This window comes from Anomaloglossus baeobatrachus, chromosome 4, assembly GCF_048569485.1.
Source record: "Anomaloglossus baeobatrachus isolate aAnoBae1 chromosome 4, aAnoBae1.hap1, whole genome shotgun sequence".
In the NCBI taxonomy this organism is placed as follows: Eukaryota; Metazoa; Chordata; class Amphibia; order Anura; family Aromobatidae; genus Anomaloglossus; species Anomaloglossus baeobatrachus.
Window position 1 is genome coordinate 331,574,448 of NC_134356.1, and position 13,702 is coordinate 331,588,149.

Below are 13,702 nucleotides of genomic sequence, written 5' to 3' on the forward strand. Positions count from 1 at the left end.
GAGGGGGGGGAATGTGAATAAGGCACAGTATGCATAGGGGAAGGTTGTTTGTGGGGCAAATTATGGAGTAGGACAGTGTAAGGAATATTATGAAAAGGTGCAGTGTTTGGGGGACATTATGGAGAGGTTCAGTGTGGGCTGGATATTTTGTGCAGGTAGCAGACTGATGGAGATTATTTATTCAAGTGTTCACCATGGGAGATATCTTTATTTATGGGGCAGTATAATTATACTTTTATTTTTAAAGGCACCATGTCTGAAAGGGGCTGCAGAAGGTTGGAGAAGTCTGGAGAGATGTGCATCTGGACTATGGCAAAAGAGTTTGAGACAAAAGAGATGAGAACAACTTAAATCAGAGATGTTGTCCATAAGGTACCTGGATGACAATGTTTGTAATACTCATAACCTATAAGAAGACTCTGGAATCTAAATATTATATTCAACAAGTAGAAATTTATTATTACAAAATAGTGCTCGTGCAAATTACATAAAATTCATTATACTTTAGGATACATTTGGGATATTGGGAGGGATGTATAACCGCACTAAAAGGGATAGTGCAAATCCGGTGATTACTATATTAACTGGACCAGTAAGCCTACAGCAATGTCCTATGTAAACATGGACATATATACTTAGGTGTTTCTGACAACATGGAAACCTCAATACCTAGGGCCTGGGGTATAGATGGAGATTATTATGGTGGCTGCCATTGAATAGGTTACCATAGAGTCTATTCCATTAAGTGGGAATACACATCGTAGCCACAATGATTAACGGTCAATCCATACCACCTAGTCAGTCATATGGTGTATATGGAAGTAGTCATTCACATCAATAACTTCCACCACCAGTTTAACCCCCAAGGGTAAATCTATTTACCTGTAGTCATATTGAACAATGAAGGTCCTGTATAGTAACACCGAATGCACTTGCCCCAACCTCGACGCGCGTTTCACCGCACTGCCGGTTTCATCAGGAGGTATATACCTCCTGATGAAACCGGCAGTGCGGTGAAACGCGCGTCGAGGTTGGGGCAAGTGCATTCGGTGTTACTATACAGGACCTTCATTGTTCAATATGACTACAGGTAAATAGATTTACCCTTGGGGGTTAAACTGGTGGTGGAAGTTATTGATGTGAATGACTACTTCCATATACACCATATGACTGACTAGGTGGTATGGATTGACCGTTAATCATTGTGGCTACGATGTGTATTCCCACTTAATGGAATAGACTCTATGGTAACCTATTCAATGGCAGCCACCATAATAATCTCCATCTATACCCCAGGCCCTAGGTATTGAGGTTTCCATGTTGTCAGAAACACCTAAGTATATATGTCCATGTTTACATAGGACATTGCTGTAGGCTTACTGGTCCAGTTAATATAGTAATCACCGGATTTGCACTATCCCTTTTAGTGCGGTTATACATCCCTCCCAATATCCCAAATGTATCCTAAAGTATAATGAATTTTATGTAATTTGCACGAGCACTATTTTGTAATAATAAATTTCTACTTGTTGAATATAATATTTAGATTCCAGAGTCTTCTTATAGGTTATGATTGAATCATATCAGGAGTCTGTTATAGAAAATAGAGGCCACGTATAGGTAAAATGTTTGTAATACTGCCTGTGTTTCATCACTACTGTGGTTCCTGTATGGTTCGCAGTCTGAAGATGCCTGGTAACAACAATTCCCAGTATCACTTTACCATTGTTAAGTACATAATAAGAGTTGTAGATTTACGTGATACAAGTGTATATGGCTCTGACTTGAAAGTGCAATTGATCACTCTACTAAGCTTGGTGATGTACTCCTGTACTAACTGTGGTTCTGGTGCTGCATTCATGTACTAACGGTGGTTCTGATCATGCTGCAATCTATAAGTACTTCATGTTAAAATGGAAAAATCCTCAAAACTTAGTTTTAAGATTATGAGGAGAATTTGGTTCAGTTTCTGTTCCAAAAACTCAGTTTTGAGAGGGTTCACACTGATTCTGTGGAGCATAAACTCTTCAAATCCTTCTCAAAACTTGGTTCTGATGATGTGCTGCCAGTGGTTTAGCTGATGTATTCAAGTAAGTACTCCTTTAAAAATGTACTTGGCTCTTCAGATTACTTCAGTATGACAATGTGGCCCATGGACCTATAAATGGTGTGCACACCTGAATTAGGCGTTGCTCTAGTCAGAATCCAGTTCCTAAACAGTTAATAGAGAAGAATGAAAACATTCATCTCTGTAAGGAGAAAAGTTTTCCCCTAAGACCCCAGTAGAGCTTCTGATTCAGCCAGATCAGACCTCATACTTTGCACTGACGAGGGACAATCATCCCAAAACACCATGTCTGCAAATTGAGGTTCTGATCTAGCATAAATCCTAGGTCATATGAAAAGGATCGTTGGAGGGTCACTTTTGACTTTTAGGATTGCTACTTTCAATAGGTGGCGCTAGAGTTTGTCTCCTTCCTCACTGAAGAGACAATTTGAATATTTCCCAGAGGAGCATTGCAGCTATAAGACTCCTCACCACTGACCCCCAGATTGGTTTGTCATTCTCCGCAAGGAGAAAAGTTTCCCCTGGAACGCTCATTACTTCATTGCTATCTACACACATGCAAAAACCGGGTTGGGAGGTGCCATGAGGCCACGGCAACTTCACCTCTGCCAACGCTCCTTCTGGCCACACGAAGTGTCACCAGATATGAAATGGCCTTATAGATATCCCATCATTTATGACATTTTTGCATGTTGCATAACTGTACAATATATTAGTTTATTGTTAGTAGCTCTTTATAGCTCAACTAGTATTCTAGGTTCCATGGTTCTTGTAGACATTTTACCTCCTCTTAGAAGTGGTTCTGAACACTTATGAAGTTGGATGTGTGTACAAAAACGAGGCAACCTTACAGCCTCACTCCACTGGTTCAAAGATCAAGGTCAGAATTCCAACAGGATGTAAATCACAATCTGAGAGCACATTCAGAGCTATGCTAAATAAAGAATAAATTCATAAATCTGTAGAACCCCTTGAAATATAGAGCTGTTAACAGTTACAGGTCTAAGAAGTGCGATAAAACAAAATCCTAAGCAAACAGAGGAGAAATGCTATTATGACAAGAGGCTCCACAGAGTCTCCGATAAACTCAGTTTTGGCAATATTACATTAAGAAAGCGGTTACAGTTACTGACCTAACTTCTATCAAGGCAAACGCTTGTGATTTTTTATGTGAAGCTGGGCCTCCTAATTGGCAGAATGTTCTGCTTTTTTCAAAACTGCATGAACAAGTGCAGAGCACAGTAAGCCAAGACTGTTTGATGGAAAATGGCAAATCTAGGAATAAGAAGAAAAGTCAACTTTAGTCCAAACACAATTTATATATCGCTGAAATGTTCATGAGCAGCTCATCCATACTTAAACAGAGTCTGCCACCATGTCAATGGGATTCTTCATCTTGGCTACTAGAAAGCAATTAGAGCATCACAAAATGTATGCAATAAAGGACTTGATTGGATCCCTCTAAAAACAGTTGCGAGGGTTTACAACTTCCAAGTATTTTACCTTCAGGAAAAGTTCTGCTTTCATAAGTAAGCTAGCACTGTTGAGCATGAGCATGAAAGTCAACCTTACAGATAGTTGCGTGAAGTTCTGTAAAAATATAATCTATCACTGCCCAATGGAAATGGACAGCTACAGCAATACAACAAAGCTGTATGGCTCTAAATGAAAACTGTGGCCATCCTCCATTGTATAGTCCAACTAGGCTAATAAATATCCTTATTTCCCATCCTGTATTACATAAGTTGTAAATGTCCTCCACAACTAACCCGCATTTGGCATACAGTACTCAATCCTGTTCATGCTATCACTTTATTTTTCTATGTAAAACGCTCACATATAACACTCAAACACCATATATTTTACCTAAAAAATAGTATTGTATAAAAATTGAATATTGTAAGAAATATTCTGATTGCACTAACCCAATTCTGATGCAATTTCTAAGATCAGTTTGGAGAAGAATGTGCATATTAAACTGATATCGTAATAATACAGATTCTCATACCCCATGTATGAAAGGAAAATACAATGCGCTATAGAGACTTATTTGAAGAATGAAAGGTAAGAAACAAGTAATCACAGACTGATACATTTTGCAGAGTAAACAGTGTAAAGCTGATATCCCATTACCTGATGCTGTTACCAGGAGGCTGTCTGAATCACATGGTCTACAGGATGAGGCACTAACAGGGTGTATGGAGGAGTTACAGGCAATGGTTGTGGGAATGACAAGGGAACTTTCTGAACATGCAGGTTCGGTCCATCCAGGGGATTGGGAAGGCCAAGCACCCACCTGTGATGTGCCTATGGCTGGTATGACACAGCCTGCAGATGCCACAGGTATATCTATAGATGGTTTTGGTGGCAGCTGGGGTGAAGACTTAGATACAGTTTCCTCGTTTACCCTGAATCCTTGTGTTGAAGTGGTAGGAGCAGATGTAATGGGCTTATGCTCATTTTTCACTCCAACATTTGATGGCGTCTTTAATGGAGGATGTGGTGCAGATGGAGTCTGGGAAAGTCCCGGCTTTTTTGGAGGAATAGGTGGAGGATTTCCTCGATCAACTCTTGAAACTGAAGTTGACTTAAGTGCAAACGATGGATGCCCAGTTCGTCCAGCAACTGGTGGATATGTACCAGTTTCCATTGCATGTGAGAACCCTGGCCTTATTTGTGTATTCCCCTGAGGACTAGTAAACCTAGAAAGGACTTGGGTCACAGTGTTTCTAGCCATTTGTTTTGCAACCATATTTTCACGGCTGTTAGGGGATAATTCTCTTGTTTGAAGATTTTGAGTGGTGTTTCCATTTTGGTCATGCTCATTGGCATTTGCCTGAAACCTAAATTTGGCAGCCTGAATACGAGGACTAAGTCCTGAATTTACGGTTGTGATAGAACTAGGTGTATGTAAACTCTGCATAGACTGAGACAGGTAGCTTGGAGAAGCTGGTGTGGTGCAAAACGGAATGTTAGGGTGGGCAGCAGAACTGCTCGTCTGTTCTGATGAGCAGCCATTCTCTTCTGTGCGGCTTAAATATGAAGATACTCCATGGTTTGTAGGAAGACCTGTTAATGAATCATTTTGAGCTGAGTGTCTATCCGTAACATGTTTTGCAAATGCAGAATTTGTACAAACATTTCCTTTTGCATTGCCTGCTATGACATGATTAACTATTGATGGCTTGGCTGGTAAAGTCAAAGGAGACTTCTTTATAGTTTCAGAGTCACCATCTACAACCAATGTCTGGCAAGAAACAGAATGTGATCCAGGACTTGCAGATAGCGAGTGCTTATCTTTATTTTTACGAAGAGATATATTTGTTTTATTATCTTCTTCTCGTGACATTTTCAGCTGCTCAATAATTTTCTTCATCCTGTCTATTTCATCTTGTAGTTCTTTGGTGTGTGCTTCTTCTTGTGAGAGCTTGGCATGGAGATGCTCTCTTTCAGTATCAAATTCAGAAAGTTGTTTTTCAACTTGAGCTTCCATCTGTGCTTCCATTTGGGACCTGATCTGTTTTTCAGTAGTTAAGGCTTCTTCTAGCTCAGAACTCTTCTTCTTTTCCAATTCTAGTTTTGACACTGCATCATCAAACTTTTGAGCCTCTTCCCCTAGTTTGTTAGACAATAGTTTACACTCTTTAACTAGGATTAATACAACATGTTTATTTTTGGTGCGTTCTTCCTCTAGACGTGTCAACAGCTTTTTGTGCTCTTCTTCAATAGCTTGAAGCTGACTCTTTTCTGACTCGAGCTAGAAAAAAAGCAAACCAAATTATTCTAATGTTAGATAAAATTATGCTAAATTCAGCTGTTATTCTTCTCCTATTAAGAATATATTATTTGTTCATTGATATGATCTTGAAACTCCTTTTAACAACTTATTGGCTTCATTGAATATTTCAGAAGGCAAAGACGCAACCAGAAAGTAAATGCAGAAATTAAAAATCATCTGTCATTGGAGAAACCTTCTCCTTTTAGCATATTCATAGTATGACTCAAGTTCAATTCCTATTGGCGTTATGGCTTCCTCTGTACATAATGGATCAAAAATTAAGTACATACCTACCACTGATATACTATATGACATTTAAATACCCTCAAGCAGGTGTATAGGGGATGCAGAGATTGCGTTTACATTCAGGTGTTTTGTGGTGACTGAAGAAGACTAAAGGCCGCTTTACACGCTGCGAAATCTCTCAAGCGATCTCGTTGGGGTCACGGAATTTGTGAGGCATATCCGGTCGCTTTAGCGATGTCTTTACGTGTGACACCCATGAGCGATTTTGAATCGTCGCAAAAACGGTCAAAATCGCTCATCGGTGACATGCCCCCCTATTCTCGAATATCGCTGCTGCTTGGTGTACGAAGCAGTTCGTCGTTCCTGCGTCGCTATGTGTGACACGGCAGGAACGAGGAACCTCACCTTATCTACGGCCAGCCGCAATGAGGAAGGAAAAAGGTGGGCGGCATGTTCCGGCCGCTCATCTCCGCCCCTCCACTTCTATTGGGCGGCGGTTCGGTGACGCTGCTGTGACGTTGCTTTGACACTGAACGAACCGCCCCCTTAGAAAGGAGGTGGTTCGCCGGTCACAGCGACATCGCAGAGCAGGTATGTGCATGTGACGCTGCCGTAGCGATAATGTTCGCTATGGCAGCGATCACACGATATCGCATGTACGATGGGAGTGGGTGCTTTCGCGCTCGACATCGCTAGCAATTGCTAGCGATGTCGTAGCGTGTAAAGCGGCCTTTAGGGTACGTGCCCACGACGGGCTTTACTCACGTTTCTGAAGCTGCGTATTTTGACCCATCGTTTTACAATACAAGCAAAGTGGATGGGATTAATAGAAATCTCATGCCCACTGTGCTTCTTATTTACACTGCGCAAACTCACCCGTGATGCATTTTTCCAATCTGCAGCATGCCAATTTATCTTGTAAGTACGTTAAGTTTTCTGTGCAGTATTTCCCCTTAGACTTGCATTAGATGTGGAAAATTTCCAGGTAAAAAAGGCACACACATTTTTAGACTGTTTCCAAGGCGGAAATGCATCACAAACACGTGTAATCCACATCTAAGAATGTTAATATCAGGAAGTTTCTAAAAACATAGCAGCTTTATTTAAAGCATGATACAACAAACAGAGATAAAAAACGCAGCTTGAAAAACATACAGAAAAACGTGATGACAAAAATGCAAGTCAACTAAGGTGCAAGATTACTGCAGTGTCAAAAACTCAACAAACAATGATTGTGGAAAAGTACCCTAAAGGGTGCTTTACATGCTGCGATATTGCTAACAATATATCGTCGGGGCCACGGTGCTTGTGACGCACATCCGACGTCGTTAGCGACATCACAGCGTGTGACAGCTAGGAGCAACGATCAACGATCGCAAAAATGTCAAAAATCGTTGATCGTTGACATGTCGCTCCTTTTCATAATATCGTTGCTGCTGCAGGTATAATGTTGTTCGTCGTTCCTGCAGCACCACACATCGCTATGTGTGACACCGCAGGAACGACGAACATCTCCCTGCGTCCACCGGAAAAGAAGGAAAGAAGGAGGTGGGCGGGATCTTCCTCCCGCTTATCTCCGCTCCACCGCTTCTATTGGACGGCTGCCGTGTGACGTCGCTGTGATGCCGCACGAACCGCCCCCTTAGAAAGGAGGCAGTTCGCCGGCCAGAGCGACGTCGCAGGGAAGGTAAGTCCGTGTGACGGGTGTAAGCGATGTTGTGTGCCACGGGCAGCGATTTGCCCATATCGCACAACCGACGGGGGCGGGTACGGTCACTAGCGATGTCGCTAGCGAGATCGCAGCGTGTAAAATGCCCTTAAAACTTCATTTACAATATTGGAGGAAATCAGTATTAGTAAAAAACATTTTCGAACTTGTGGTAAGGCGGCAGATCAGACGACCATGTCAAATTCTATGTTCAATTCTGGCGCTTCCTCGTCTGTGCTGTAATCTCTTATATGTTCTTCAAGACTGATATCTAGCACTAAATGGTCTCCATACGGCAGTAATATCACTGTTCTTCTATGTATAGAGATTTTTTTTTTTCTTTAGTAACAGTGGGATCATCTGCTGAGGTTCTCCTACATCCACTATTAGGGTGCACCACCATAGTTCGAATCTGGTTTACCTGGTTAAGGGCCTACTCAGAAGTTTTGCCCTCCCCCCTGAACTAAAGAACCAAATCCCTAGTTACGCCTCTTTGTCAAGGTGTCGGGAAAGAGAAGGCCAGGTAATTTTCAACAGCTGGTTCTTTTGATTCTGGCAGTGACTCAGCCGACAGCTACCAGGTATTGGGAATTCAGTAAAGATAGGTCATTAGAATAATTGTTAAAAAGACAACTATCTAATTTGTATGGTGGCTTAACAAGTGTGCATCTATACCTGGGATATAAAAAAAATTAGATTGTGAGCTTCAGTACTATTAGACTGAAATTACTGATACAATGTTTGTCTGGCAAATCTGTTAAAATTATTATTATTATGCAGCCAAATTCATATAGATACCATATACAGTGGGTGAAATAAGTATTGAACACGTCATCAATTTTCTAAGTATCGTATTTTTCGTATTATAAGGCGCACTTTTCCTCCCAAATATTTGGGAGGAAAGTGAGGGGTGTGTCTTATAATCTGAATGTAGCTTACCGGGGTGGAGAGGGGCTGCAAGGGGCTGGGGGAATGCTGCGGCGGCTGTGCAGGGACTGCGGTGGCTGGTCTGGTGCAGGGTCCGTGGAGGCTGGTGCAGGGGTGGCTATGAAGTGTCAGCAGCTGCTGTGCGGGGTCTCCGGCTGCTGCAGTGGCTGTCCGGGGATAGAGCATGGTCTCCGGCGGCTGGTACTGGGGCTGCTGTGCAGGGTCTCCGGCTGCAGCATTGGCTGTGCGGGGTCTGCGCGTGGACTCCGGCGGCTGGTGCTGCTGTACGGGGTCTCCAGCAGCTTTACTGGAGCTGCGGGTCGGGTGGTGGGGTCTTCAAATAATGCCGCCCAGAGTTGGCACGTGCACAGTTGTAGCTCTTGGCTCCAGCTCTCATCTGCGCAGGTGCTGTCTCTGGCCCATTGATGGTCCTCCAGCTGACTTCAGAAAAATGACGCCAAGAGGTGGCTCTTGCGCAGATGAGATCTTGGCTGGCCATTGAGCCTTGAGCTCAATCTGTGCTGACTCCGGGCGCCATTTTTTTGAAGCCCTCACCGTCTGCAGCCGCCGCAGCCTGGGTCTCAGCACAGCTGCCCCAGCACAGCAGCACCAGCCTCCGCCGTAGCCCAAGCCTTTGCCGCTGCAACAGCCGCCGCAGCCCGAGCCTAAGCACAGCTGCCCCAGCATGACACCAGCCTCCGCCGCAGCTCGAGCCCCAGTTTCCGCCAGAGCCCCAACCTCCGCCCCAGCACAGCCTCCTCCACCACCGCTACTTCCCCCAGAGGTAAGACACCACCAGATTACAAGATGGACCCCATTTATTTTCACCTTTTCTTGCTCTGAATTTGTTTTGCGTCTTATAATCCAGTGCATCTTATAAAACGAAAAATACAGTAAATATATTTCTAAAGGTTCTATTGACATGAATTTCTCACCAGGTATTGGTAACAACCCATCCAATCCACACACATAGGCAAATAAATCAAACCACAGATGTCCATAAATGAAGTTAAGTTAAGTGTATTAATGAGAAATGACACAGGAAAAAAGTATTTGACACATGAAGAAAGAGATGCAAAAAGCTATGGAGAGTCATGACACCAGCTGAAATCTATCACTAATTAGAAAGCATCCTACTGATGGCCTATATAAAGGTGTTTAATTACTAATGTGCTACACAATTAACATCTCATGATGGGTAAAACCAGTGAGCTATCTCAAGATCTCTGCATCTTTTTTTGTTGAAAACATACTGATAGCATTGGTTACAAAAAAAACTTCTAAAAGAACTACTGCAGGTTCCAGTAAGTACTTTTGGGTCATAATCTGAAAGTGGAAAGGACTTAATTTCACCATAAAACTGGACACAATCAGATGCTCTACACAAAATTTCAGACAGGCAAGTGAAAAGAATCAGAAGAGTTGTCCAAGAGCTAAGAACTACCTGTGGAGAGTTACAGAAAGACCAAGAATCAGCAGCTACAATTAAAGTAGTTCACTCAAACTCCATGGCCTATATGCACACTCACCATGCAAAACTTTCCTGAACAAAAAGCATGCTCGTTTAAAGTTATCTCAACAACATTTCGACAAGCCTGTGAAATACTAGGACAATATATTCTGGTCAGATGAGACCCAAAATTGATCTCAATGGATGCCATAATAAACTCCATGTTTGGATGCTAAAATGCACTGCATATCACCCCCAAAAACACCAAAACACCATACCAACAGTGAAATTTGGAGATGGAAGATCATGGTGTAGGTCTGTTCTTCATCATACAAAATGATGAAGGTGAAACAAGGGTGGACATTTCAGGAAGACAATGATTCTAAACACACAGCCAAGTAAAACTCTCAATTGGTTTCAGAGAAAGAAAATAAAGCTGCTAGAATGGCCCAGCAATTGCCCTGACCTGAATCCAATACAAAATGAGTTTATAGGAGTTCAGAGAACCTTCAGGATTTGTAAAGTGTTTGTGTGGAAGAATACGACAAAATCACACCTGAGCTATGCATGTGAGTGATTTCTCCATACAGGAAGCATCTTGAAGCTGTAATCACAAACAAAGGCTTTTGGATGAAGTGTTAAACAACTGTCAGTAAGCGTGTTCAATACTGTCTCCCTGTGTCATTTTTACACATCATTTCTTTGCCTGTGTGGATTAGATGGATTGTTACTGACATCTGGGGAGAAATCCATGTCAATAGCACTTTTAAAAGTCTATTAACTAAGAAAATTGGTAATGTGTTCAATACTTATTTCAGCCGCTGTATAATGGATATTATACAAATGACCTTATTGAGTGCAAGTTCAATCTTTCCTTGGTTTGTGCTACTGAATTAATAGAGCATGTGGCTAATCTACTGGTTAATAATTTATTTGCTTGCAAGACTATAACCTTAATCTCCAGGCTAAAAGAACAACACAATTGTGACCAGATTCTTCTGCATTCCTCTTTTCTTTATCATAGCCTTACTTATCTGTTGTGTGTGCTTGCAGGAGTAAGGGTACCTTCACACTTAGCGATGCAGCAGCGATCCGACCAGCGATCTGACCTGGTCAGGATCGCTGCTGCATCGCTACATGGTCGCTGGTGAGCTGTCAAACAGGCAGATCTCACCAGCGACCAGTGAACAGCCCCCAGCCAGCAGCGACGTGCAAGCGACGCTGCGCTTGCACGGAGCCGCCGTCTGGAAGCTGCGGAGACTGGTAACTAAGGTAAACATCGGGTATGGTTACCCGATGTTTACATTAGTTACCAGTGCACACCGCTTAGCTGTGTGTGCAGGGAGCAGGGAGCCGCGCACACTGAGCGCTGGCTCCTTGCTCTCCTAGCTACAGCACACATCGGGTTAATTAACCCGATGTGTAATGCAGCTACATGTGCAGAGAGCCGGAGCCGGCAGCACAGGCAGCGTGAGAGCTGCAGAGGCTGGTAACTAAGGTAAATATCGGGTAACCACCTTGGTTACCCGATGTTTATCTTGGATACAGCTTACCTCAGCTGTCAGACGCGGCTCCTGCTCCCTGCTCGCTTCATTTGTCGCTCTCTCGCTGTCACACACAGCGATCTGTGTGTCACAGCGGGAGAGCGGCTTTGAAGAAAACGAACCAGGGCTGTGTGTAACGAGCAGCGATCTCGCAGCAGGGGCCAGATCGCTGCTCAGTGTCACACACAGCGAGATCGCTAATGAGGTCACTGCTGCGTCACAAAAAGCATGACTCAGCAGTGATCTCGGCAGTGAGCTCGCTGTGTGTGAAGCACCCCTTACTGTTACGAGGGGGACCCGGGGAAGCGTGCCAAGATGGGAAATGGACTGCTTCCGCCGGTCAAGGTCCACTGTGCGGTGTAGGGAGAAGTAGCGTCTAGAGTCCCCCCTCTGATAGAAACTAGACGCTGTCTTTTCCCGACGGTTTGGGACATAGGGTAGCTATGTGTCCCCTCTGCCCACAGGAAAAGCAGATGACACAAGACCGAGAACCTGGGGCAGAGGAGACCACCTTGGACACCTCCATTGACTCCACGGAGTCGCCTACAGGACTGGCTGGGGGACCTGTCTGATGGAAGACGGGAGTCAGACGCTTTTTAGGCCGAGAAGACGTGGGTGCTGAAGAGACCTCGAGCCTTCGCTCCGCCTGGCAGATGTCTATGCGAGAGGCAACCTGAATCAAGGACTCTAAAGTGGCAGGCACCTCACGTGTGGCCAGTGCATCTTTGACAAACCCTGCCAGGCCCTCCCAAAACACAGGGACAAGGACCTTATCCGGCCAGTCCAGCTCTGCGGCCAGTGTCCTAAAGTGTACAGCAAAGTCCCCGACTGAAGCAGACCCTTGCCGAAGTCGTAGGAGGCGCAGCGCGGAATCGTGGGTGACTTGAGGCCCGAGGAACACCATTCTCATGGCCCCAAGATAAGCTGCTAAGTTATTCACCACACGATCTCCGCGCTCCCACAACGTATTGGACCACTTCAGCGCTCTCCCTGTGAGCAGGGACTGGACGAAGGCTACCTTCGCCTTCTCGGTAGCGTAAAGAGTCGCGGACAGCTCTAAGTAGGTGGTAACCTGGTTTATAAAACCACGGCACTCAGAGCTGTTGCCGCTAAAGCGCTCTGGAAGCGCAAGGCGAGGAGACCTTCCGCCCAATAGCACAGCCTGGGTAGCCGCCTGGGTGGCGACTGTCGTCAGAGTAGTCTTATCGGAGGAAGACTGCTCCACTGCTGCCAATCGTGACTCCAACTGCTGCACATAACGCAGCAACTGCTGCTGCTCTTCAGCCATAGCCAGACCTTTGGCGCGACCGTAATGTTACGAGGGGGACCCGGGGAAGCGTGCCAAGATGGGAAATAGACTGCTTCCGCTGGTCAAGGTCCACTGTGCGGTGTAAGGGACCGCCGCTATGGTGGGTGAAGAGTGAGCGGGTTGCTGCTAGCGATCGTCTGGAATGTCACAGACGATCTATGTACACCGATCTGCCCTAACCCGTGAGGGTTGTATGGCACAGATCTCACGGCTCGGTGTACCTGTTGCACGGGGAAGCACAGAGGTGCCCACGCACGTATGCCAGTGGAAGTCACGAGAATATGGCACGAGGGTAGCACAGAGGTGCCCACGCACGTGTGCTTTCAATAACCAGGTGAGTCCAATGGAGACTTGAGGAGCTCACCTGGGACAGGAACACGGCCTGTTGACGGGGGTACTGCCGGAGCAGCAAGGCAGGAACACGGCCTGCAAATGAGGTACTGCCGGAGCAGCAAGGGCCAAGCCCACAAGAGACAGTAATGCCTGAGCAGTGGCGTGGCAGCACGCTGCCAGACATCCAAACATAGAAGGACGGTCGCGCGCCGCCATGATGGCAGGGGGAGCTTTTAAGGAGGTGCAGCTCCACCCGAGGGCGGGCGCGAGGCGGAGATGACGGACTTGACCCAATCAGGGTCCACGACGTCCCAGCCTGGCCAGTCAGGATTCACCACG

At 44.9% G+C, this 13,702-nt stretch overlaps 1 protein-coding gene across 1 annotated transcript in view; it reads right to left on the reverse strand.

The window, feature by feature from the left end:
- CTTNBP2 (cortactin binding protein 2) overlaps positions 1-13,702 on the reverse strand; it is a 245,981-nt gene that overhangs the window by 133,288 nt on the left and 98,991 nt on the right. The window contains exon 4 of the mRNA XM_075345037.1: positions 4,202-5,825. Within this exon, the coding sequence (XP_075201152.1) occupies positions 4,202-5,825 (1,624 nt within the window). The remainder of the gene's footprint in view (positions 1-4,201; positions 5,826-13,702) is intronic.